This window comes from Toxotes jaculatrix, chromosome 13 (assembly GCF_017976425.1).
Source record: "Toxotes jaculatrix isolate fToxJac2 chromosome 13, fToxJac2.pri, whole genome shotgun sequence".
Classification (NCBI taxonomy): domain Eukaryota; kingdom Metazoa; phylum Chordata; class Actinopteri; family Toxotidae; genus Toxotes; species Toxotes jaculatrix.
In genome coordinates, this window is record NC_054406.1 from 12,820,383 (window position 1) to 12,844,421 (window position 24,039).

Below are 24,039 nucleotides of genomic sequence, written 5' to 3' on the forward strand. Positions count from 1 at the left end.
CAATGGTAAATAGTTTTTAGAGTAGAAAGATATTGAAAATGTCCATCAAAACTTCTCAAAGCTCTTCTGCAGCACTCTTTGCTTTGTTGGTTGGTATGCTCAAACTGAAAAACTTCAGTTTTCTGAAACTACAGCAGATTCCAGAGAAGCTTCAGAGCTTCGAGATGAGTTAGAGGATGAGAAGGAAGCAGTGTGTGACCTGTATATGACAATGTTATGATTTCCATGTTGACAGCTTGTGACAACATTAATCAAATGCATTCATGCCCTCTGATATACATATCTTCTGAATTTGCACTTACCTGCAAGGAGTTTGATTGTATATTTACTTCGTGTACAGTATTGTGTGGATCGTTGCTGTGCTTTTGTGTGCTTCTTTGAAGTCATTATTGGATTTTCTCTGGGTGTGTGTTTGTGAGGCTATGAATGGCATGCACAAAATTATTTATTGGAGACATTCCATTAATGGTTCTTCTCAGACCATCCACTCACCCTAACAGGAGTTTAAGATGGATTGGTAGTGACCTCTAGTGATACAGATGCAATACTGCAGGTTAGGTGCTCTTTAAAATGCAACACCTAGCTGCCAGTACTGGGGACTTTTCAAAGAAAAAAATGGTGAAAATATGAGCACACTGGCAAAACAGGTTGATCAACACTGTTATCTTATTTCCTCCTTACAAGAAAATCACTTACACTTAAACTTGAACTCGATGCAAAAATACCATTTAGCTGGTCACGTGCTTTGCTCCTAACAGGCTTGTTCAGTAACTCATAAAATGTGGGTATAAAGTCTACTGTCATAATTTTCCTGTCTGTTTCAGCGAGTTGTGGGACATAGAGAGGGAGAAATAGACTGACAGAGAAAGAAGCAGAGCAACAGAGGGAGATGGAGAAACAAGAAACACGAGAGGGCTGTTTTGTGTGCACCTGGGTGTTTGAAGAATGGGCAGCATGGATAGAATGGCTAACAATCTTTTGCAGCCACTCTGGGACCCTTTGTCTCTGCTTCTTTCTACCTCCCCAACCACCTTGCCCTGCCTTTGCCAGGCAGTGTAAGGTATAGCTCAGGTTAATTAAGATGCCACTGGGGCAATACATAATGCATTATCGCCAGGTTTGCAAATAGCCACTGGTCAACCATGTGATCAGACTGCACTCTAGTCTCTCTTGCTCCGTCTAATAATGCACTTCATTTGACCTGTGTGACTAATGTCAAGGAGACGCCATATTATCAGAGCATAAATTAAGGAGTATATTTAGTGGTGGAAGAAGTATTCAAGTCATTTTCTTAGGTAAAAACTAAAAACAAACAAAAAAGCATTATCACATGAAAAATACTCCAAAACCCATAAAAGGCTAGCGTTCAAATTTTACTTTAATACAAAATAACACATACACACATATACACTTAATGTTAGATTAACATTCTGTTAAATGGTGATTTGCTGACTGATGCTGTAGATTGCATTTGGGCTTTAACAGACAAAATGTACGTTGGTGTAGATCATTTCATACCATAATGTTTAATCTAAGTAAACCTTGCCTTGAGAGTAAGAGATGTCAGAAATTGGTGAAACATTGTTGTATTTAGGTCAGTCGATTATCACTGCATTTGTGTCTGTCAATCCAATCACGGGTGTGTTTCTGCGTCATCACTCAACCAGCCAATCGCGCGGCGACGTCCAGAAACGGGGCACCCAAGACGTAAACCTGGCAAACATGGCGACGCTCCGAAGAGAGTACGGAGATTGGAAATACGACCGTTTTTAACCGAGAAAATAACCTCCTCTTCGCATGTTACAATGTGGTGGGGTTAGCCGGAGCCACCACGCGCACAGCCTTTTAGACGATGTTTGCAGAGGTAAGTTAGCGCCGGTGAAATCGAGGCGTATATCGCTACAGTAGTTTGTTTTCCAGTCATAGACATGGCTAGTTAGCTTGTAGCAGCTAGCGCCCTAGCGTTAGCCCCGCAGGTAAACACACAGCCTGACAGGGGAGAGGACGGCACACAGCGGCGGTGTTTTCAGAAACCCCGTCTGCTATAAGTGGCAGTTAGCCCGGGATTACACTGTTAACGCTAAGTTAATACGATGAGCTTAGGATATCCGCACTGTCAACACGGTGCTGGAATTAGCTCGACACAGGCAATGTCGGTAGTATGCGTTTAGATTATGAGTAACGTCCCTCAACAACGAATTTCTACACTACAACAAACACAGGTGAGCTGGGCGTTAGCTGTTTGCACAGCAAGTGGGGGCTAAAACCTAGAGTTAAAGGCAAAAGAAAGTTACATATTCAGTATCAGCAAGGTTGATTAACAACACAGTCGTGGGCTTCTGATTGCTCCAATGTTTTCTATATAGTTAGCTGGCATCCACGTTGTTAACAAGCATATTAATCAGTGACAGCTCGTTGTCGGGCTGTTACGGTGTGTTGTGGCATTTCCTTCTCATTTAACTTTAACTTCAGGGAAAGCCTCGGACGTTCATACACAGCTGTCCAGTGGAGGTGTTTCCAGTGGCATTCAGAAGTCTGTCAGAAGAGCTCCCTTCTCATGTCAGACACAAACAACTGGTCTAACGCAGGCCTGTCCTGAAATATTAATAGGGTGTCTTGAGTCCACTGTAGCTGGTCAGTAGTTGCAGAGATTAGCCCTGGCCTTGCTTTGTCTTAAGTGTGGCTTGCGATGACACTGTAGTTTTTGCTACAGTTCTCACGTTATACAGTTTCTCAATGCACTCTGTTTCCTTTGGCTTTTAATAGATAGACTTCTGGCCATGACTTCTGCTGACAAGAAAAGAGACAACAGTGTCCATCTCACCTGAGTAGCAGGTGACCTCACCACATCTCGGCATCTCTCCAGCAGTTTTAAGTACAGGTTTAGCCGCGGTTAATGAGGCTTCAGCTGCCACTGCACTATACTTCATGTCTGTCAGGGAGTACTGATTTCTGTGTAAAGTGCAGTCAGCTGTTAAACGTCAGCTTGACAGTAGCTCTTTGTAAAATGTTGCTCTCTGCTAACCTTTAGTCTCAAGTGAATGGTGGGCTTGTATTGGACTATCTTGTGATGAAGTTTTTGAATTGACATCAGCTTTGTAGTATCAGCTTCGCTACAGATATAACATGTAAGATGAGGTCTGATGTAATTGTAGTGTCTCAACACCATCGTCACTATCATCATACAAAATCTTACACAAGCAGGCTGTTGCCTCTCTGCTCATAATAAGCTAACCCTCTGACCAGTTCACCTCTTGAGGTTTTGTCTCAGACTTTTACCACCATTGTGTTTTGTTTAGTCCATTATTTGCTTTCTGTTAGTATTTGCATTGTTGTGTCATTTGATTTTAAGTGTATATTTGCACAGTAAGTATTAGCTCAACCGCTGTTTTTGTGTTTTGTTGTTTCATTGCTCATTGGATTGTATGATCAAGTTAAGTTGTAGACATTGGTATGAACATTTGTTTTCCTGTCCGGCTGTGATTTACTCCTGTGAATGAATGCCATACCTACATAGCTTGATGAATACACTTTTTGTACACTAAGTTTTGCTGTAGGGAGATGTGAGTGCATTGAGTGTTCATCCGTGGGCACACAAAGATATCTCAGTGCTTTTCACCCCTGCCTAAATCTCATTAAGGTGTCTTAATCAAAGCTTGGTGAACATTAAGGCCAACATGCCGTCACATCAGGCCTGCTTGTCATCTAGAACACCTCTCCCTCCTTCCTTCTGTCAGTAGAGGTGATTGTACTGTCAAACATGCTGACACCTTTCAGGAGTTAAGCCCCATTCAGACCAGGTATCTCTACAATGAGTCTAGGTCACGCTGAGACACAGATGGCAGTTCACTGAAACAGAATTAGAATCAGACATGTGTTGGCGGTTATGATTAGATTATGATTTATTTTATGTATCAGTTTCATGTGTCATTTGACTTTAAACTACTACAGCTTCAAAGGTGATGCAGACGCCTACTGTTGCAGAGGTCAGGGTTTAGTTCCCAGTTGCTGCGCCTCCTGTTTGGTTGTGTGTTTCAGTGGGTGGGATGTTGCTGGCCTAGTGATTCCTACTAGTTGGCTTGGGTCTTTGGTGAATAAGATAAACCTCCAGATACGCCCTCCTTGAGCGGCTTCTCTCTAGAAGGTGAAAAGAGGTAGCTGGGGGACTCAGGATGTATCCGAGGAGGCATGTGGCTGACTTCACCCTCCCCAGGGTAACAGTGGATTTAACACTGTTAGACTGCAGTTCAAGAGAGCTGTCCCTACCAAAGTGGACAGAAAAATAGGGGAATAAAATAGCGCTCAGCCACACAGCTAGAGAGTAGATGGCTAACTGGTACCTAACCTTGGCCACAGAGAGTGTTTGTAGGGTGTCTTTATGCCACAGCTGGGTAACAACTCAAATGAAAAAAACAACAACATTGAGCTCTTAGTAAGCTCACTCACGCCTCTTTTCAGTCACAGCTGTGCACCTGTGATCAGATCATCCGAGATGCTTTACAGAGCAAAGTGTGAGCAGGGGCCAAAGATTACAATGTGGTTAAGGTGTTGATCATAAAATTTTCCATTTCCACACTCTGACATTTTTGTCCCCCACTGTTCACCTACTGTAAATGAACGTTAGAGCTAGGTGTGTACATATAGTCACACTTACTCCACTTGTTACATTTTCAAATCTGTGGAAGGTGAAGTACTGTGCTGATTAAACTGTGATTGCAAAAGAAGAGCAGTTTATCCAGCTCTCTCTCTCAGGTTATGTTTTTTTTTTTTTCAGGTGAGAAGTGCTGGGTTCATTATGAGATTATTGACGAGTGAATCATTGTGGCCTTGTCTGTTTGCTCTCCTGTTGTGCTTGTTACGACACCCAATGTTAATGTAGTTCAGTTCATGATAGCTAAAGTTGTGTTAGTATGGGATTGCACAGCACAGGTTATGAATTAGCGAGCTGCTAGATTTTTCCAGTATCTGCTCTACTGTCATTTGTCAGTGTGGGCTGTCAGTAAAGACAGCGGAAGGCCGACCGCCTTCAGATGACAGAATGGGTTAGACACGCTGGCAAGTAGGATTTCATCCAACCTGCAGACAAGACAACTTGCCAGGGCAGAATCTTCATAAAAGTATCACCAGCCTCACATTTTTCAGAGTCAGTAAACTGTGTTTAACATACACACATGTGTTAATATCGCTTTTTAACTGTAGTCACAAGGGAAACCTCAGCACCAAAAATGAAACACAGCATTGGACTGTGACTAACCAGGCTTGGACAACTAAAATTTATAATGAGTGTTTTGAATGATAATTCACTATTATTATAACCCAGACAAATTTTTACCCCTCATGTTAAAATCAATGATAACATAAAACATTTTTCTTTTCCCCTCTGGAAATTAACCACCATTTCTGTTGCAATTTGACCATATCTTTTAACTGCACAGCTTCAGACAGTTTATATACTCCTTTCATTATAGAGGCTTCTTCTGGAGGTTAATATGGTAGCTCTTTCTATTATGGTTTCTCTGGTGGATTAGGCCAGCATGATCAGTCAGTCCCACTTACTTTCTCTCCCTCTCAGGCATTAACCATGGATCTCCCACAGGAGAGCTTTAATGGGCTGAAGTAACCTCTCGCCCAATGACCACACTGATCAGGGCTGCAGCTTAGCGCTTGTGGACTTGTACATGGGTCGCAAAAATAGAAATATCTACCCTTGAGCAGTTCTTCCCACTTGTGTGTGTGCATGGATTTGTTTTTAAGTTGTGCCAGGAAATCTGGGAAATCATAATCTCCAAGACACTGATAAGAGGCTATGTGTGCATGTCTGAATGTGCCTGGAGTCAAGGACGTCCTACAGTAGAACGCTCCTCAAAAACCTTGCCTCTCTCTGTGGTTGTGCTTTTACATATTTAGATTATGCATAGTTCAAGCTGCTACTAGTCATAGTAAGTGTGTGTTTAAGAGAGATATGGATAGATATATTGAGATCATGAAATAAGACTAGATCTGGGGTTTAGTTTATCATAAAGTTGAGAAATAGTTAAGTAACACACATTTCTGAGGTTTCTGAGTCAAACCAGTGAAAATTTCTCTGCTTGATCCTGTCTTGTCACTGGGACTGGTCATGTAAATTAATTAATTACATTTAAGTGTATGTTTTTTGAACAATGTGTAAAATATCTGTGTAACATAATCAAGATTTGGTCTTGAGCAACTGTGTCATCTTCTCTATTTGTTTAGCAAACAACGCTTAGGTCACATTAGTAACATAAACTGTGGTGTGAAATCATGTGCAGTCAGTCAGTCAGCCTCCAAAGATGGTGGTTTGTTCTGATGTTCATATCTGCTAAGGTTTCTTTTCAAGTCGAGTTGTCCAGCCTACACGCCACCCATCCCTACTCTGGAACAAATATACAGTCAAAGACTGTACTTTTGTATCTGTCTGCATGTGCACACATCTTGATTAGACACTGTAAGTATTGTTATGTTCATGTTTATTTGTGTTTATTCAGTGCGGGATGCGTAAGGAATTGCCTAGATGTGTGTGTGTGTGTCCCCGACTGGCTTTGGTGTTAATCACTGGAACAGATGGTTCATGTTTAAAACCCTGTGTAAGCTGTAATGACTCAAGCGTGTTGGTTATCATCTCTCCTACAGAGCCAAGTCTCCACAGCCTCATCACCTCATCACACAGCCCTACTGATAGCCTCCACATTCACTGCTGCTGCTCACTGGCACCATTGACGTCAGACCAGACTTACATTACCCATTTGAACTACATTCAAATGCTTTCTCAGGGAGTGATTCCATTGAATACGATAGACTCAGAAAGGATTTCCTTACATTATCCCTCTGTACATGGGTAATTGCATTTTCAAAAAGAGACTGATCATTTAAATAAAAGCTCAACCTCATACAGGAATTAGCCCACCTAACGTGGGTGTCAGGACTACCCCAGCCCTTGTATTTACAAATATACTTGCTTACAGTTAGTTCTGATAAGCACTAACTCAGCCTACATGCACTGACTCAGGCTTGAAGTAAATCATAATGTCAAAATAATTTAGCCAGCTCTGACTGAAGTATCTAGCAGTGTGCTCTTGGTTCCAGCTTACCAATGTTGTCAACTAGAGAGGTTTAATGAGTAGCTGCTGCCTCGCGTTCATCCAGGAAGTTATGAGACTTTGTAATCACACTGTTACAAATGCCTAACAGTGTGATATAACACAGTCACCTGTTAGCACGTAGCTTGGGCCTAGCGGTAGTAAATGTGTCAGTAATGGCTGCAGAGGGCTGCTGAAAGCTTCTGAACTCTGCCAACAGTGGCGAAACTGCTCTCTCTGTGATTACTGTGTCAGTGAAACATAAACAGAGTAGATGAGTTTCTAAAGGTCACGCTGTTCACTGGGCTTTGCATGAAAGTCAGTACCTAGAGAATAATTTGTAAATGGTGACAACATTATAGCTGATAACTTTGTTATAGTTGCTTTGGAAGTTTCATGGCCTTTCGTTTAAGATAGTCAAAGCTTGTGGCAGGGTATAAACTGTACCCATGAATAACATTCCTATCTCTACCACTCCCAGCTTAACTGTAACAGTAGTCATCTTCTTTGACCAGCCTTCTTTCTTAGGCCTAACCCTGCTATTAGTGACTTTGTTCCAGCCAGTTATGACTTGAGGAAGAGGGGTAGTACATTTAACAGGGTTATTAGAAGAGCGCTTTTGTGTGAGGTATCATCACAGAGCACTGAAAGTAAACATTAACAGTGCTTCCTTTTATCCGAAATAACTAAATTGTTAGAATGGAATTGAAATGAAAAAGTCTGAACAAGCTGGTTTCCACAGTAAAGAAAAACATATGTGTTCCCTCACTGTGCTGTCAGCCCAGATGATTCAACTAAAATAAGAAAAAGTCTTGAATAAGCCACATCTTACATAACTAATACAATTAAATACATCAGCACTGGCTCAAAATATGGTACAGTGTAGGGGAGAGAATTAATTACTCACATGGAGCACATGTAGGTTGTGGGTTTTAGAGTAATCAGGTTATTTCAGTGCAATAACATGTTCTAATACTTCCTGCCCTAACTGGATTTCTCTCATGACCAGGTTTGTAAATGAAGTGACTGTCATATATTCCAAGGCGTGCTCACAGATGCTGTTGTTCTGTTGTGTAATGACCTATACGTTTAAAACCAGTTCTGCTGTCTTGTCTCAGCCAACACTCCTGACTGATCTTAGCCTGTCTAGTAGGCTGCAGGTTTACAGTGACTAAATAAAGTCAGGGTCTGTAGGCTCTACTGACAGCCATCAGCATCAGGTTCTAATTTTTCCAGTGTGCCGTGTAAGCCGTGGTCCTCAGCTGGTGTGGTGATGAGGGATGTCAAAAGCTGATCTGCAGGATCTGAACTGGAGCCATTCAAGTCATTTTTTAAATTGACTGTTATCAGGTTTGTGAAGACAGATCTGATTAAGATCCTTTGTTTATTGTAACCCATCATGCTCTGGGTACACCACGGAGCAGCGCAGACAATAGTGGCTGGTTAGAACAGAGATATCCACTCTGACAGGGGCTGTCAGCAAGCAAAGCTAGCTGAGCAGCATCTAATACGAGACTACAGCAGGTAATGTCAGAAGAAATAATAAGTACAGATGCTGTATGGATTAAATAGGCTAAGCACAAAGGGCACATTTTTGTGGACAGTGTCAGACTTTTCTTTGTAGAATCGTTCACACAGTAAGTTTAGTTTATTGCAGAGTTCCGAACAAAGATTTTCCTTTGCATTAAAGCTGAAGTGTTTCAAGCATCAGGAATGCATCTGCTTCAGAGGTGAAATACGTGCATTAATTTTCATGACATGATGCATACCTCCTACTCAGATGTTCAAGATAGCTGTGCTAAGCTGTAGCATGTACGGCCTGCCCTCTGCCATAATCGGAGCACTAATCTTTTTGGTGCTGATACTGAAATGAGCCAAATTGGGAGTAGAAACAAAAGAAAACTTCATCAGGACGTCCTAGTCATGAGGCATGCATGTGTGCTTTGGCTACAGTTCGGCCTTGTCTCTAGATTTTCATGAGATGTTTAAGATCGATGTGGAACAAAAACTATTGTACTGCGTTTAATGAAATGTAGTTCCTGTATCAAATCATGCAGTAATAATTAGATTGATTAAATTCATTATTAAACTCTTCGTCATGTCAGTGGTGGCCTTATGCAACAAACTGTGGTCTTTTCTCATAGTAAGTAAAATTCTGGATTTGCATGTTGGTAGAGTCAAACTTAACCTGCTTAAATTTCTGTTAAACTGACCATGTTCCCAAACACTGTGTTGCTTAGCACTGATTCTCAATAGCCTGTCTGGGTGCACTGGTCATGCTATACATAGTAAGTTGGCTGGGCCATGTTTCCGAATGCAACACACTTGGCAGGCAGTCTAATGTGTGTCATCCGATTGTCCATAGCTGGCCGTGGCAACGTGAACAATGTGTCAGTGTCCTGAGGAAGCTCTGTGTGCTCCTGTCTTGCTGCATCAGTGGAGCTGCTTATCTAAGGAACTCTCGTATGAATGTAGGGCAGCCGAAGATCATCGCTGCTGATCATCACAATGTCTGTCAGTGACTCTACTGTGAAGGCTTCACAGCTAGAGTGTGAGCATGATACAGCGTGTAGCTCTGCGAGAGTTTTTCACAAATCACCAACCATTATGTAGGTAACTGCGTTTTTCACATTACCTCATATGTTGTAGTGCTTTGCTAAACTCTACATGGCCTGGTTTCATTTAGATGGCTTGCACCTGCAAGCTGGTTAAGTTTGTGGAGCTCTATGGCAGGCTCATCTGTCACGTAACAACCCCCAGCATACATGCACACATAAGCAGGCATATATAATACTCTATAGTTTAAAAAAACATCTGTTAATGATAAATGGGCTCATAGTAACTTATTTTTAACAAAGCATAAACAAATAATCTTGATGTTTTACAGTTGAAATATTATCTTGATGGTGATCTCTGATGGACAAACTGCACTACACATCTTGTACTTTCAATAGCAAGAATGTAGATTAATGCTCACAGAGCTGAGGACGCAGGTGAAGTGGGCATGGAGCTGAGGTATTGAGTAGGGAGACCGTACTTTATCTGGAGTGTGAGGATTCAGTCTTGCTTTAATGTGCACCTCTTTGCAAACCTGCGTCTGATGTCATGGGTGAACATGACCTAAGAAAATGCAAGGGGCCAATGAGGTTTGTCTTATCCTATGTGATGGAGGTCACTTCCAGGTTAAAAACCCTCAGCCTGCATTGAGCTGGCCTGAGTGAGTATTAGCTCTGCTGTTTGTGCCAGCGCTACTTAGACAGTACCTTCAGCCTGCCAGCGGGGCCTGGCCTTCCCAGACTCACGTATTGAGCGGCTAAAAGTAACAGTTACGTTTTCTGGTGTTTTGTCATCGCAGTAATTGCATCTGCAGCATTGGCACAGTATGGAACTGAAAATGGAGCTAGTAGAGTCACTTCTGTGGAAAACTGGGACAGAGAGGTGCTAACTGGAAACATGATTTTGGTTTCCTGCACTGACAATAACAGGAAAACCATAGGATGTGACTCACAAGTATGCACACTCGCAGTCTTTGTCTGATACTCTCTAACAATGCAACACACCACAGTGTGTGTCTTTTTAAATAATCTTTTCCTGTGCCGACATCTGAAGCATAGAACCGTGTTATTCCTGCTCTGTGGATGATGTCGTCATACAGTATAAATCTGCTGATTTATTCTTGTTTTGCCTTCACAATGGAGCGAGCGGTCAAAACCAAACTGATTTTTTTAGTGGAGAAATTAATGATGGGGCTGGCAGAAAAGATGAAGCCATTTTTAGACTGTACTTAAAATGGTTTGTAAAGTACAGATTCATTCACATATATAACCAAAGAGTTTGAACAGAGATACCGGACTTTTTCTGCATGCAGTAAAATACAGCACAGTAATGGCAACAACAATTAGAAACCTATTTGTAAGTGATAGAAGATATAAATGCCTTAATTGGACCACCTGACCACCTTAAATGAGCTTCAGACTAATTCAGATACATACATACTGACAGAGAAGTGTAAGCAGTAGTGCACAGAGCACTCAGCCTGTGTTTTGTGCTTGTGTGTGTGTTTTTTCAGGCCAGTCTGTCCATCTGGGGATGGGGGGGTCTTGGAGTCGTGCTGTTCCTCGTCACCTTTGGACCCTTTGCCATATTCTACCTGGCCTTTTATATCTTCTGCTTCATTGGAGGGTGAGCATTAAGACCTGTCCACCATACATCATGTTATTAACCACAGCACTCTCTACAGGAGCCTAGTGGATCAGTTTTTGACTTCTCTGGTTCTCACTTCTGTTTTCCAGGGGCTTTGCGGTCACTCTGCTCTACGGAAAGATCAACTCCGAGAAACACCTGGAGAAATGCGAGCATTCATACTTGCCACCCACACAGATTGGTATACTGAAGGTAAAAGCATGCACGCATTTGGACCTCACCTACACAAACAAATTTATTAGTTGTTAATCAAGTTTCTTTGTTAATGAGGTCAGCCTGTCAGTGAACCATGCAGATTATTAATGTTTTTACTGATTTGATTGTAACACATTTCATTACATCTCATTCATGTTCACTTCATCATCGTTCTCTGTTTGTTTTTCAGACATTGGATGAGATGAAGCTGGAGATGAAGCCTATAAAGATTGACAGGAGACTGACTGGCTCCAGTTTCATAGATGAACCACTACAACAGGTGTGTGTGTGTGTGTGTGTGTGTGTGTGTGTGTGTGTCTTTGTGTTATTTATTGAAACTTCCTGTGTATTTGACACCTGTGTCAGAGCTTCATTAGCAATACATTTGCACCATTGACAGCAGAAGTGTTACAGAGAATTATATTTATATGGGGCAAGCTGTGTAATTGGGTGGATGTGGCTAATTTTGAATTCATTATTTAATACAGTATATAAATTACAGTTACAAGTACTAATGTCATAAATTATACAGGACGGACTGTAAAAGAAAGTCCACTCAGCTACGAGAGAAGAGTGAAGTGGTTGTAGATTAGTTGGGTGATTGCCCCCCCCCCCCCCCCAAAAAAAAAAGCACTGCACAGACGAAACTGAGACAATTGCTAAGCAGCAAAGCTACCAGAAGGTAACAGGATTATGACGGGGTGACACATGCTAATGCTCCAGACTCTTTGGACTCACTTGGGTCAGTGTCTGACCCATCAGCTGGCCTAGGTCAGCAACTTAATGGCGTCAAGTCATGAAGTAGTCATCACTGTCAAACACTGCATGACCCCCTGAAGCCTCTGTGCCTCTCATTCACAAGAAGGTGGTTCTTTGTGTTTTGCGTGTCAGATCAGTCTGGACCAGGATGCCTGTTAGTTTTTTCTTCTGGAAAAACACATATTTTTCCACATATGAAATTCTGGAAAAACAACTATGACAAATAACTAAACAAAGTAATGGTTTAGTTGAAAGATAATGGGTACTGACTAAAAAAAACAAAACTGCTGCCACACACTTAACACAGGCATTTCTTGTTCTTGACCAAATGAATCTCAGTTCTGCTCCTGATTTACTGGCATGTCATCTTTCCACATAATTTTTTGGGTGTGTTTTTTTTTTTTTTTTATTGGATCTTCTTATTACTTTTTTATTTCTTATTTTTGAAATAAATACGACCAATTTCTCTCTAGACATAAAACAAGCAGATTTTATTTCAAAATCATTTTTATTTCTTCAGAGTAATAACTTTTGTTTAGAAGAGCTCCAAATTTTTTTTTCACAACTTCCACAGAAAGTGGAACTGAAAGTTTCTTCACAGTTACACCGCCTCACTACCAGTGTTGCACCATCATATGACTTAAGGAAAAAAAAACTGTTTCTTGGCTGTAATGAAACTGCTGGTCTGTTGGTGATTTACTCAGCTTCACACGTTCGGGGTGAGGTTGCCTGTCAGCGTTGTCGACATGGAACATGATCTTAGTGGCTTTTCTCTGGTGGTCACAGCTTTTCTTTCCACCCTGTCCTGTGGTTACAGCACTTAACAGTAGAAAACAAGCTTTTAGCATGTCGTCCGCAGTAAAGCAGCATGGCCGGCAGAGTTAAGTGCAGACTCAGCAGTTTGAGACGGTCAGATGACACTGACTGCTCTACTATGGTGTCTCTGTTCGCCCTTCCTCCCTGGGAATGCACACTAATCATTTAGCCTCGAGGTCTTGCACGGCTAAACTGGACATCATGCTAACCTGTGTCATGCTCTCCGAAAAGAAATTAGTGGGCCTGATTTTTCTGGAACTTGTTGTCCTTTTTTCTCAAATGTGCTTTTCATATCCTCCCTCCCTCCCTCCTCAGTTCATACAGCAGCAGGAGACAGTTACATTGATTTATGTGTTGGCTTGATTTAATCGTATTACTCAGCTGGAGTCCATGCTTTGTTTAACACAATACAACTACATGATTGATTTACCCAGGTTTCCTTGGACCTAGTAGCCCAGTAATCTATATACAGATTCAATTTTCTTACAGAGGAAGAAGAGTTATTTACCCATCTCACACTCAAGTGTGGTGTAGCATTTAATTAACTCTCCCTCTCTCTGCTTTTCATCCCCCGCAGTCCAAATCCTGGGTTGTCTTTACTAAATTGTCTTTCTGTTCTTTTCCTCTCTTCTCTTCCTCCATATTTCTTTCTGTCTTAAGGTGATCCAGTTTGCTCTGAGAGACTATATCCAGTACTGGTACTACACCCTGAGTGAGGATGAGTCCTTCTTATTGGAAATCAGACAGACGCTGCAGAATGCCCTTGTCCAGTTCTCCACACGGTACAAGACAAGCACACACTCTCTTACACTTCCTCTGAATTATATATGATTTCTTGACATATTACATACATGATTTTCTGCCTTGATGTTTAAGGTTTTATAGAAGCCAGATCTGCACTGTATTTCTGGAACTTTTTCGTGTTTGTTTATGTTTCAAGGTCCAAAGAGGTGGACTGGCAGCCTTACTTCACCACTCGCCTGGTGGACGACTTTGCCACCCATTTACGTGTCTTTAGAAAAGCCCAGGATCGCCTCGCCGACCGAGAGGACAAGCAAAGTACGCATGCATGTTCATGATTGCTTTCTCACTCACAGTTGTTATTAGTATGTTTGGCAGCTCTTCTGAGTTACCTGAAACGGGGATTGTGATTTTGTAGTTTGCAGCTTATGCAGAGTTCCGTGATCATTTGGTGGACTATACAATCAGATGTGATTACAGTTACAGTGCAGAAATATAGTTTAATAGAGTTTAGCAGAGATAATGATAATGAAGAGTTATTTCTGAGCAGGAGACATAACGGAGGAGCTGGTGGAATCGTTCTTCGAGGCCGAGGTGGAGATGGAGAGGAAGATTTGTCGAGATGTAGTGTGCACTTCACATAAAGATGAAGAAGGTAAACACACGTTCCTCTCATCTCGTATTTTACATTTGCCACCATTACAGAGAACACAAATGTGTTACTGTTTAATACAAGTAAAAACTAATCATAAGCCGTTTTTGTGCGTGTGTGAGGTTTCCTTCGGGACTTGTGTGAGTTGCTTCTGTACCTGTTACTACCTCCTGGAGATTTCCACAACAAGAACATGAGATACTTCCTTAGGGTGAGTATACATACATACACTCACATATATACACACACACACACACACAAGATACACAAACACAAAACACAAAATCTCGCTCTTACTTACATTGGACACTAAATAATATCTCAACATGTGTCACTTGTCTGAGTGACAATTATGATGTTCAAAATTACATATGCAGTCGTACAGCCTGTATTATTTCGTTGTGGTTGAGCTCACAGGCAAAATGCTGCCGTGGCTGTCAGGCATGAGCCTCTTCAACAGCTGGGTCCTGAACTGGCCACATTGCCGTAACAGACAATGCGACAGCATGTCTGTCATGTAAATTGTTCTGACTGAAAGTGGAGATGCGCTGTGATGTGTTTTATAGGAGGTGCTGGCGCGTGGTGTGCTGCTTCCTCTGATTAACCAGCTGAGTGACCCAGACTACATCAACCAGTTTGTCATCTGGATGGTGAGACTCTCACACCCATGCTTACCTTCTACCTATCAGCTGGTTTTTATCTGATTTTTAATAATCATAAAACTATCCACAAAAGAATCCAGAAAGCAAATGAAATTGGACAGAATAGGACTTTAAATGAAAGTGTGTGTATATGTGTGTAGATACGGGACTCCAGCTGTAACTATGAAGCCTTCATGAATATCCTGAAGTTGACAGACAAGCCTGCTGAGCTCGAGGCTGTGAAGGACAAGGTGCTGGAGGAGCTGCAGTACCTCCGTTCCCTGGACACTGCTGGCGATGGTGGGGACTCACTCAGTGTATGTGTTTGGTCGTGTGAGGTTAAACAAACGCATTCCTCTCCTTCTCTGATGTCTTTTTGTTTTGTTGTCCTTCAGACATCAATGTGATCAAGAACCAGATTAACAGTCTCCTGTTTGTGAAGAAGGTGTGTGAGACCAGGATCCAGAGGCTGCAGTCTGGCAAGGTGAGACACTACAGCACAGCTTTAATAGTTCTTACACTGGAGGATCCAATAAAAACATACATTAATGTAATTAAATTTGATAGTTGCTTGTTTATATTTATTAACACGATGGTCAAACATTGTCTGCGCAAGTATCTGCTGCATTTGCTCAAAGACGGCAAGGTTGAGAATACAGTTTCCTCCGCTCTGTGTGTACCAGACGTCTCTCATACTGTGTCTGTGTCTGTGTCTGTGTCTGTGTCTGTGTTGTGTAGGAGGTGGATGCCTTGAAGCTGGCAGCCAACTTTGGCAAGCTGTGTGTTATCCCACTGGATCACATCCTCGTCCACAACATAGCCCTGCAGTTCTTCATGGGTAATTCCGGAAATGCATCATCATCACATATACCACGGATGCCAAACGTCAGTGTAGCCCTCCCAAGACATTAATCCTGAGCATTCCAGTTAACCGTCTTTATAATCCATAACGTATTCCATTTCTCTACAGTTTATAACTCCAACCTGTCTTGTTAGGCACACTCCTTTTCAGCCTCACATGACCTCGTCAGAGATTTGAAAAGGTCACTCCACTTTACAGATCAGATTACGATAGACCTTGTGTGTGTGCGCGCGCACAAAGTAGGAGTTAAGCCAAGTTGTGTCAGTTCTGTTGTGGAAAATGATCACTAGCCAACAGCCTAAACATTGTGGCTCGTCCTGTCTTTTTAACATTTATGCTGCATGATTTTTTTTTTATGAAATAATTTTAATATGTATGTATGTATGTAACCAGAAACTGTAACAGCAGACAGACACCCTTAGGACCAACTGTTGTGTGTCTGTTAATCCAGACTTCATGCAGGCAGCGGGGGCCCAGGCCGAGCTGTTTTTCTGGCTCACCGTGGAGGGCTACAGGGTGACGGCACAGCAGCAGCTGGAGGCCATGCAGGGCTGGCAGAAGGATGGCAAGAAGCAGCCCAGCGCCACCAAGGGACTGCTGAAGGCCGCTGCACTTGGCGTCTATGAACAATACCTCTCCGACAAGGTGGGAGGCATGTTAAGATCACAAGGGAAAAGTCATTTCAGTGTTTCCTGTAGTTACATGGTAAATTACGTCCAGATGTACCTGCTTTAAAGTACTCCTTCCTCCAGCATGTGTCATCTAGTATTGTAAGAAATTATCTTCTATTGATTTTTCTCCAACAGGCGTCCCCAAGGGTGCAAGTGGACGAGGCGTCAGTGACAAAACTGGGGGAGAAGCTGCAGAAAGATGATCCCACGCCAGAGATATTTGATGAAATCCAGAGAAAGGTGCAAAAACTTACCTTGTTTTCATAGATTTTACTACCTCTGAACATTGTTTTACAGCAGAGATACAAATGTTTTCTCTTCATGTTATGTTTTCATGTTCTTCTTTTGAATGTTGAGCCTCAGTTGATGTGTTTTGCACCTTCTAACAAAGTGTTCCACACACATTCTACCACAGGTGTATGACATGATGCTACGTGATGAGCGCTACTACCCCTCCTTCAAGCAGAGCCCTCTCTACGTCCGCATGCTAGCAGAGCTGGACATGTTGAAAGAGCCGAGCTACCGGGGATCTGACGACGGCGATGGAGAATCTTTTAATGGCTCTCCCACAGGAAGCATAAACCTGGTGAGTCATCTGCAGTTCCTGTTGCAGGGCTTAGAAAAATTCTGATGTGGACTTACTTCTGTTGGTGTTTCTGTAGTTTGTCTTCCTGTTGTTATTTGTGTTTACAAAACTGTGTAGTTTATGATAACTTGTTTCTCCTGATTTCAGTCTTTGGACGACTTGTCCAACTCCTGCCATGATGAATCTATGCACCTACAGGCCTTCATCTCCGACACAGGTACAGACACACACACACACACACACACACACACACACACACACACACACACACACACACACACACAAAATCTAACGACACTCCTTTTTTGAACTTTGTATTTAAGTGTAAGGGTCTGTGCTTGATTCTGGCAACTTGTGTGTGCATGTCTTTTTATTTGACTTTCACTTGATGTTGTAACTGATTATGTCGAGTGTGTGATTTTGTCATGCATACTGGGTTTCTATTGGTCCCTACTAGCCCCCCTCCCTGCATGTTTTTTCTTTCAACTATTCACCTCCTAGCTCCATTCATCATCTGCATGTGTCTGCTGTGTCACTTTCATCCTGTTCCAGCATTATTTCTTTCATTCCATCACCTTTACTGTTTTTCTGTTCTTCCTTTTTCCTTCCTCCCCTTTTACCTTTCCTGTCATTCTGTCACATTTTCCTTCCTTTTATCACATTCCCACACCCTCTGCTCTACATTCTTTCTTTTGCTTGTTCTTCTTCGCCCACACTTTGCACCTGCACATACTTTTCTTTCCTTTCCCTTCTTTCTTCCACTTTCATCCACCCTCCTCACCCTCCATTCCCCTGTTGGATGTATTGCCGCGCGGGGTAGCTGACACTTGTCTCCCCGGCTTCTGGGGTGCTGCAGGGGTTTGCAACGACCACGGTAAGACCTATGCGCTGTACGCCATCACTGTGCTCAGACGCAACCAGGACGGCAGCGAGGACTGCTGGAAGACCTACCGCCGCTACTCGGACTTCCACGACTTCCACATGAGAATCACTGAACAGGTGCGTGTCAGTTAGGCAGACAGACTCTTCTCCAACAGGCGTCCCCAAGGGGGGTGCAAATGGGCAGGGTGTCACTGACAAAAATTTAATAATAGTGTTAAAACACGAAGCAGCAACTCGTGCATTTGTTTGTCTCCTTCTGAGTGAATATATTTTTGTTTCAGTTTGAAAACCTGGCATCGATCCTCAAACTACCTGGGAAAAAAACGTTCAACAACATGGACAGAGACTTCTTGGAGAAGAGAAAAAAAGACCTCAATGCTTACCTACAGGTAATGCTTTTATACATTAGATGAAATATTTTATATTCTTACATCATTTTGTAGAGTGTTTATCAATAACTGTGTGTGTGTGTGTGTGTTCGTTCCAGTTGCTGCTGAACCCAGAGATGGTGAAGGCCTGCCCAACTCTGATTCCTTATGTCTATGACTTCCTAGAAAACAAGGCCTACAGCAAGGGCAAAGGAGAGTTTGCACGAAAGGTCACTTAATGTTTTTTTTTAAACAAAAATCAGCATTTCAGTGTCATTTATTTACTACTGGATTACTGCAAAGCATTGTGTAATGTTTAAGTTAAGCTGCTTTCACCTGTAGCTCATATTTAATCCTGGACATGGCGTTGACCTTGAACACTTTTGATATAACCGCGTGCCTGAGAGCTCCAGTAGTTCAGCAGATTTTACTTTTGCTAAATGTTATTCTTACACTAAGGCAATGTAGTACAGCTTTTATAGTCATGAGTGATTGCAACTCTGATTGACACAGATTTTCTCCTTTTTGTTTCTTTCCCCCTTCAGATAGACACATTTGTAAATCCTTTGAGGAGCTCCATGAGGAATGTGTCCAATGCAGTGAAAGCCCTGCCAGACAGTCTGGCTGAAGGGATGACCAAAGTGTCTGACAACATGGGTCGCATGTCAGAAAGACTGGGCCAGGACATCAAACAGTCCATACTGAAGGTAACACTGCAAGTTTTTTTTTTTTTTGCATCTTTATAAATGTCCTGAACCAAAGCCCTCCATTTTTGCTCACTGCTCTGACATGTTAGTTCCTCCTGCCTCTGACCATCTAATGTTTTTCCTCTGCTCTCCTAGGTGCCTCCACTCCTCCCCAAGTCTGAAATCGACCCTGAACACTGTCGAGTCTCCGCCCAGCTTGATGACAATGTGAGTCAGTCAGTTGGTTTGGTTTCTAGGTATTTATTTCTTTTAACATATTTCCAGTGAAATAGTAAATGTGAGTTGTGTGTGTGTGTCCAGGTGGACGATAACATCCCACTGAGGGTGATGCTGCTGCTGATGGATGAAGTGTTTGACCTTAAGGAGAAAAACCAGTGGCTGCGCAGGAACATTAAGAACCTGCTGCAGCAGCTCATCAGAGCCACGTATGGAGACACCATCAACAGGTAAGAGACACACAAAATTCAGTTTAATGACTCTGACAAAATATTTCCAGATCTTCCAGAAGATTCATTATATCATATACATCCCATCATGTTAGTGGTCTTGCATATATGGTTTAAGAATGCTTGTTAGTTTTTGAATGTAGATTTGAACAGTAATGTAATCAGACAGTGGGATGTACATCCGAAACCAAACACTGAAACCAACAGTATTTCAGAAAAACATGACCTAAGATGCACCGTTTGTGTATTTGTTGAAAAACCAGTTCCACCTAAGTAAACAGCAAAATAGGATTAAAGTGTGCACATACTTAAGATGAACACAAGTACAGTAAAAGTGTGTACAAACATGTTCAGATCTTCAGAAAATCAAAAAGCATCCATTTCATTTCACATAGAGCACAACCCGAATAATCTTTACTTTTTCTTTGTAGGAAAATTGTGGATCATGTGGACTACTTGACCTCACCAGAGCAGGTGGCAGACTACGTCAAGAAGTTCAGGTAACACCTCCTCTTTTCTTTTCAAATCAATCTGATTGGTCAGAGGAGTTAGGAGTAACCCTGAGTGTCTCCGTCCCCCGTACAGGGATTCCTACTGGCCCAACGGTATACTGGCTGAGACACCGCCCCGTCGGGACAAGAGCATCCGCATGAGGACACGAGTAGCTGCCAAGACCAGCCTGCTGGGTATCATGCCAGGTGAATACACACACACACACACATACAATAAAGTCTCACCTCTCTGTGGCTTGTACAGGTAAGCTTTTGAGTGGCCTTACTGCTGCCCTTTGTGGCCAATAAGAGAAAAAACAACACACAACAACAGAAAACATACTTGAACAAGTCTCTTAAGTGTTTTCATGCCAAATTTTGCAGTTTTACAAAAGAAAAAACTTCAGACGTGAAGACTGACCTGCTGATTTTGCAAATACACATTTGGTTAATTTTTACACCTCTAATAAAGTGCAGTGCACAGCTGCGTTTTATGGAAGGCAACTGGAACTGTAACAGGGGTTCAGCTTCTGTGTTAACAGGCATTTGAAGGCGTGTAGCTGTAGCTGAACCTACCATATTTACATTTTTTGAAGTGTTGGGCTGTAAAGTAACTTTCTTTCATCTGTCCTTTTACACCTTTCATTTTGTAAAAGTGTTGCTGGTACACTTGCTTAACTTTCTTGTGCCTTGAGTTTCATATCTTTGTTGTCAAACTAAGCTGTTCTGTTCTTCGTTCTTGCCTTAATGCCACACCAAAGGGCCAACTGAGTGACCCTGAGTGCTCCTCCAGTGGCCCTGGTGTGAGCTCGGGCCAAAAACGAACCCACAAGGAATAGATTCTTCTCTTTCACCACTGACTTCTCCACCATATTTCTCTTCCTTTATCCCAAGATGAGCTGAAGCACATCATCGGAGCAGACACCACGAGAAAGGGCATCCTGCGCGTCTTTGACATGTTTCAGTACCAACCCATGAACCGCCGGCTAGTCTACGTTTTCCTGGAGGGCTTCCTGGAGACAATGTTCCCCCAGTACAAATTCCCCGAGCTCTTTGTCAAGCTGCACTCCCGCTCGCCTCGCATCCACAGATACAGCCAGAAACTCAAATCCTCCTCCCTAAAGAGGTGACAGGAAACGACGGAGGCTACAGGACCGACTAGTCACACACAGACTTGAGAGCTGAGTGAGAGCAGGGGTGGTTTGATGTGAACGTTGAGGTATGTGTGCGCGTGATTTCTGCCCTTCCACTCCCCCCCCCCACACACACACACTTTTGTGACGAAAACAGTTCCAATTACCCAGCTAATTTTTTTTCTGTCAAAACAGACTGAAGGATGAACAACACACACTCTGCCCTGCTCTCGCTCTGTGACACACACATGCGCAAACACAAGTTCTGTAATTTGCACCAAGACTGAACATGGCAGTCTTGTTTTAGTAACTGTACCCCACCCCCACCCCCCTTTTTGGACTTTTTAGTTGTGTTTAGCTTTATCCTGGGCCAGTCAATGCTGCTTTCATGTGGTCCAGACAGCAGACCACAGATACTGTATTGTTTTTAAACTGCAGGAGTAGATAGCATAGACCCACACCTTGCCTTACCTTCCCGCTTCTGTCCTTCGGCCAGCTCAGTCCGCCGTCTCTGAACTGGCCCCTCAGCTGTAGTCAAAATTACACTCGTGCTGTAGACATTTGATCTGCAAAAGCTGCACACTTTCAAACATGCATTATTTTGTTTTCATAGCAACCAAATATGTCAATAGCACTGGGTGGCGCTGTTTTTAAAATGTGACTGAACAGATATGGGTCGAAAGGATTTTTATTTTTATTCTCAGAATTTTTTGCAGCCTCAACGCTTCTCTTGAAACATAACAATGCTTTTTCTTTTTTTTTTTGCTTTCCAAAGTGTGACACATCAGTGCCGCCCATGATCCTCAAAGAATAGGCCACATCCCCTTTAATGCTACTGCTACAACCTGTGACGACCAAAGCTCATGCTGTTCATACGTGTGTGTGTGTGTGTGTGTGTGTGTGTGTGTATGTGTATGTGTGTGTGTATTGATTTAATGTTGGGATACTTACTTACTTACTGTGCTTCATATCGATAATCATGTGAAGAAAGAGAACACAGCATTGACCTTTACTGACCTAAAAAGGTGAGGCTGAGAAGACACACACACCGAAGTGTGTTACAGTTGAGGGAAGCTCAGCTCTGGCTGTCCAAGCAAACTATCAAAGAATGTACTCTCTGGTCTACTCTTTATTTGGCTGACTTCGCGTGAATGGGGTGTGTGGATGTGTGTGTTTAGCACGAAGATGCAGCCCTCTTCAGTCAGAAACTGTGCCAGTGTGAGTTTGTGAACCAGCCTTAAAACTACATACAGTATATACTGACCGAGAGACGCACGCTAGAGGTAGCTCTCCTTCACACGACTGAACGCTACAAGGAAATCAAGATAGAGATATGGAGATATATCCCTAATCACTTTTATTCAGAGGAAATGTCTTTTAATTTTGTGCAATATCTTTTGTTTCTTTAATGCATGTGCATTTTGAATCATTGTATACTGAAAAAGTAATTCATATTGTTTTAATAGTAGAGAACATGAAAGGAGTTTCCCCAGAAATGTCTTCTTATCCCAACAACTTAACATTCCGTTGTTGTAAAAGTACAATGTTTATTTTACAGACTTGTTTTATAAGTCTGAGGGTTTTGGGGTTTTTTTGTTGTTGTTTTTTTGGGGTGTGTGTGGGGGTATTTTCCGTTTATCCTTCGCCCAATCGTGTGGAATCTGTGTTTTGGGCGATTGGGTGGTGTTGGGGAAGGGGGATTATTGTGTCACAGCCCGATTATTAGCTCATTGGGCTGTAGCTAGCTCAGAGGCGGCCTCAAACAGCTGCTTCTTTTTAACTGATAAGTGGCGTTTTATGCATTCAAGCCTGTTCTTTTGAGTGTGAACAGATCTTTGTTGTTATGAACTGACAGTTGGAGGGACCGCCCCCCTCATCTTCCTCCTGTCCAATAGACTCACAGGAGAGCCACATCCTGTGACCAGTGGAATCACTGCTAATGAGCACTTACCGTAGCAACTGTGGGAGGGCCTCTCCCATTGGCTGGACAGAGCCCCATTCTGCTGAAGTCATTGGATGGAATTCCCTCGTCTGCTGTGATTTGCTTACACCAAGCAGCCATGGTGGACTCTGATTGGCTTGAGTAGGAGGACATGACTTGAGCCTCTTTCACTGGGAGGTGACTATTTTGTCCCCGTGATGGAGATGTCACCTTTAACTTTCTGCACACCTCTCCATACAGGAAGGCTTGTCATTTTTTTTAACCCCAGTATATATGAATCTATGATAATGAAAATTGTGCATATCTGTGTACAGTATGTGTTAATAGTGTGCCTAAATGTACTGTCAACTCTATTTTCATATTTTTCTTTAACCAAAAAAGCAAAAATACAAACAAACAAAAAAAAAACACATCAATCAGAATGTCATAATTTTACGCGACTGAAAATGACTTTAGGGTGTTTTTTTGCATCATGCTTATCAAACTCTTCCTTGTGAGCAGTTGTGCTCAGATCAGTATAACACTAATAAAAGGTAACTCAGACTAACTGACCCACAGTGTGTATGGTGTCTTCAGTATTTTTACAGGTCCTGTTGGTGGGCTATGTATGTAACTACTGCATCTCTTCATAAAGACACTACTATTTAGAGCTGATTCTCAATTTATTTTCTGAAGATCGATTCGTATGTGCTCACGTACGAATTTGCATCATCGAATTCACGCATGCACGCGTAGTGTGAAGCTACCAAACAATGAACATGGCGTCTGACAGTAAACGGCTTACTGTCTGACGTAATTTAGTAATTCCCAAGTTTGCACTTTTTTATTATTTACGTTAACTAAGCAT

General features: G+C 42.3%; 1 protein-coding gene across 3 annotated transcripts; it reads left to right on the top strand.

The window, feature by feature from the left end:
• The first annotated feature begins 1,706 nt into the window (after window positions 1–1,706).
• Window positions 1,707–23,743, top strand: snx13 (sorting nexin 13). Of its 3 annotated transcripts, XR_005895171.1 has the most exons (26): window positions 1,707–1,864; window positions 11,167–11,279; window positions 11,390–11,492; window positions 11,686–11,775; window positions 13,731–13,852; window positions 14,011–14,129; window positions 14,362–14,466; window positions 14,586–14,674; window positions 15,030–15,113; window positions 15,266–15,404; window positions 15,500–15,588; window positions 15,843–15,942; window positions 16,418–16,611; window positions 16,773–16,877; window positions 17,053–17,223; window positions 17,371–17,440; window positions 18,044–18,222; window positions 18,387–18,494; window positions 18,593–18,703; window positions 19,019–19,180; window positions 19,316–19,387; window positions 19,481–19,626; window positions 20,058–20,126; window positions 20,212–20,324; window positions 21,012–21,336; window positions 22,026–23,743. XR_005895171.1 is itself a non-coding variant. In XM_041053701.1 (25 exons), exons 1-25 carry the CDS (start codon window positions 1,853–1,855, stop codon window positions 21,245–21,247), a joined length of 2,901 nt encoding a protein of 966 aa, XP_040909635.1. In that variant the 5' UTR covers window positions 1,707–1,852; the 3' UTR covers window positions 21,248–23,743. The 3 variants fall into 3 exon arrangements, 2 of the variants coding, with proteins under 2 accessions (XP_040909635.1, XP_040909636.1); XM_041053701.1 differs by having other exon boundaries at window positions 21,012–23,743; XM_041053702.1 differs by having other exon boundaries at window positions 18,080–18,222; window positions 21,012–23,743.
• The last annotated feature ends 296 nt before the right edge of the window (window positions 23,744–24,039 follow it).

Coding starts and splice junctions, on each gene's coding strand:
- snx13 (XM_041053701.1), top strand. Junction 11,280..11,389: donor ATCTTCTGCTTCATTGGAGG/GTGAGCATTAAG, acceptor TCTGTTTTCCAG/GGGCTTTGCGGTCACTCTGC. Junction 13,853..14,010: donor CTTGTCCAGTTCTCCACACG/GTACAAGACAAG, acceptor TTATGTTTCAAG/GTCCAAAGAGGTGGACTGGC.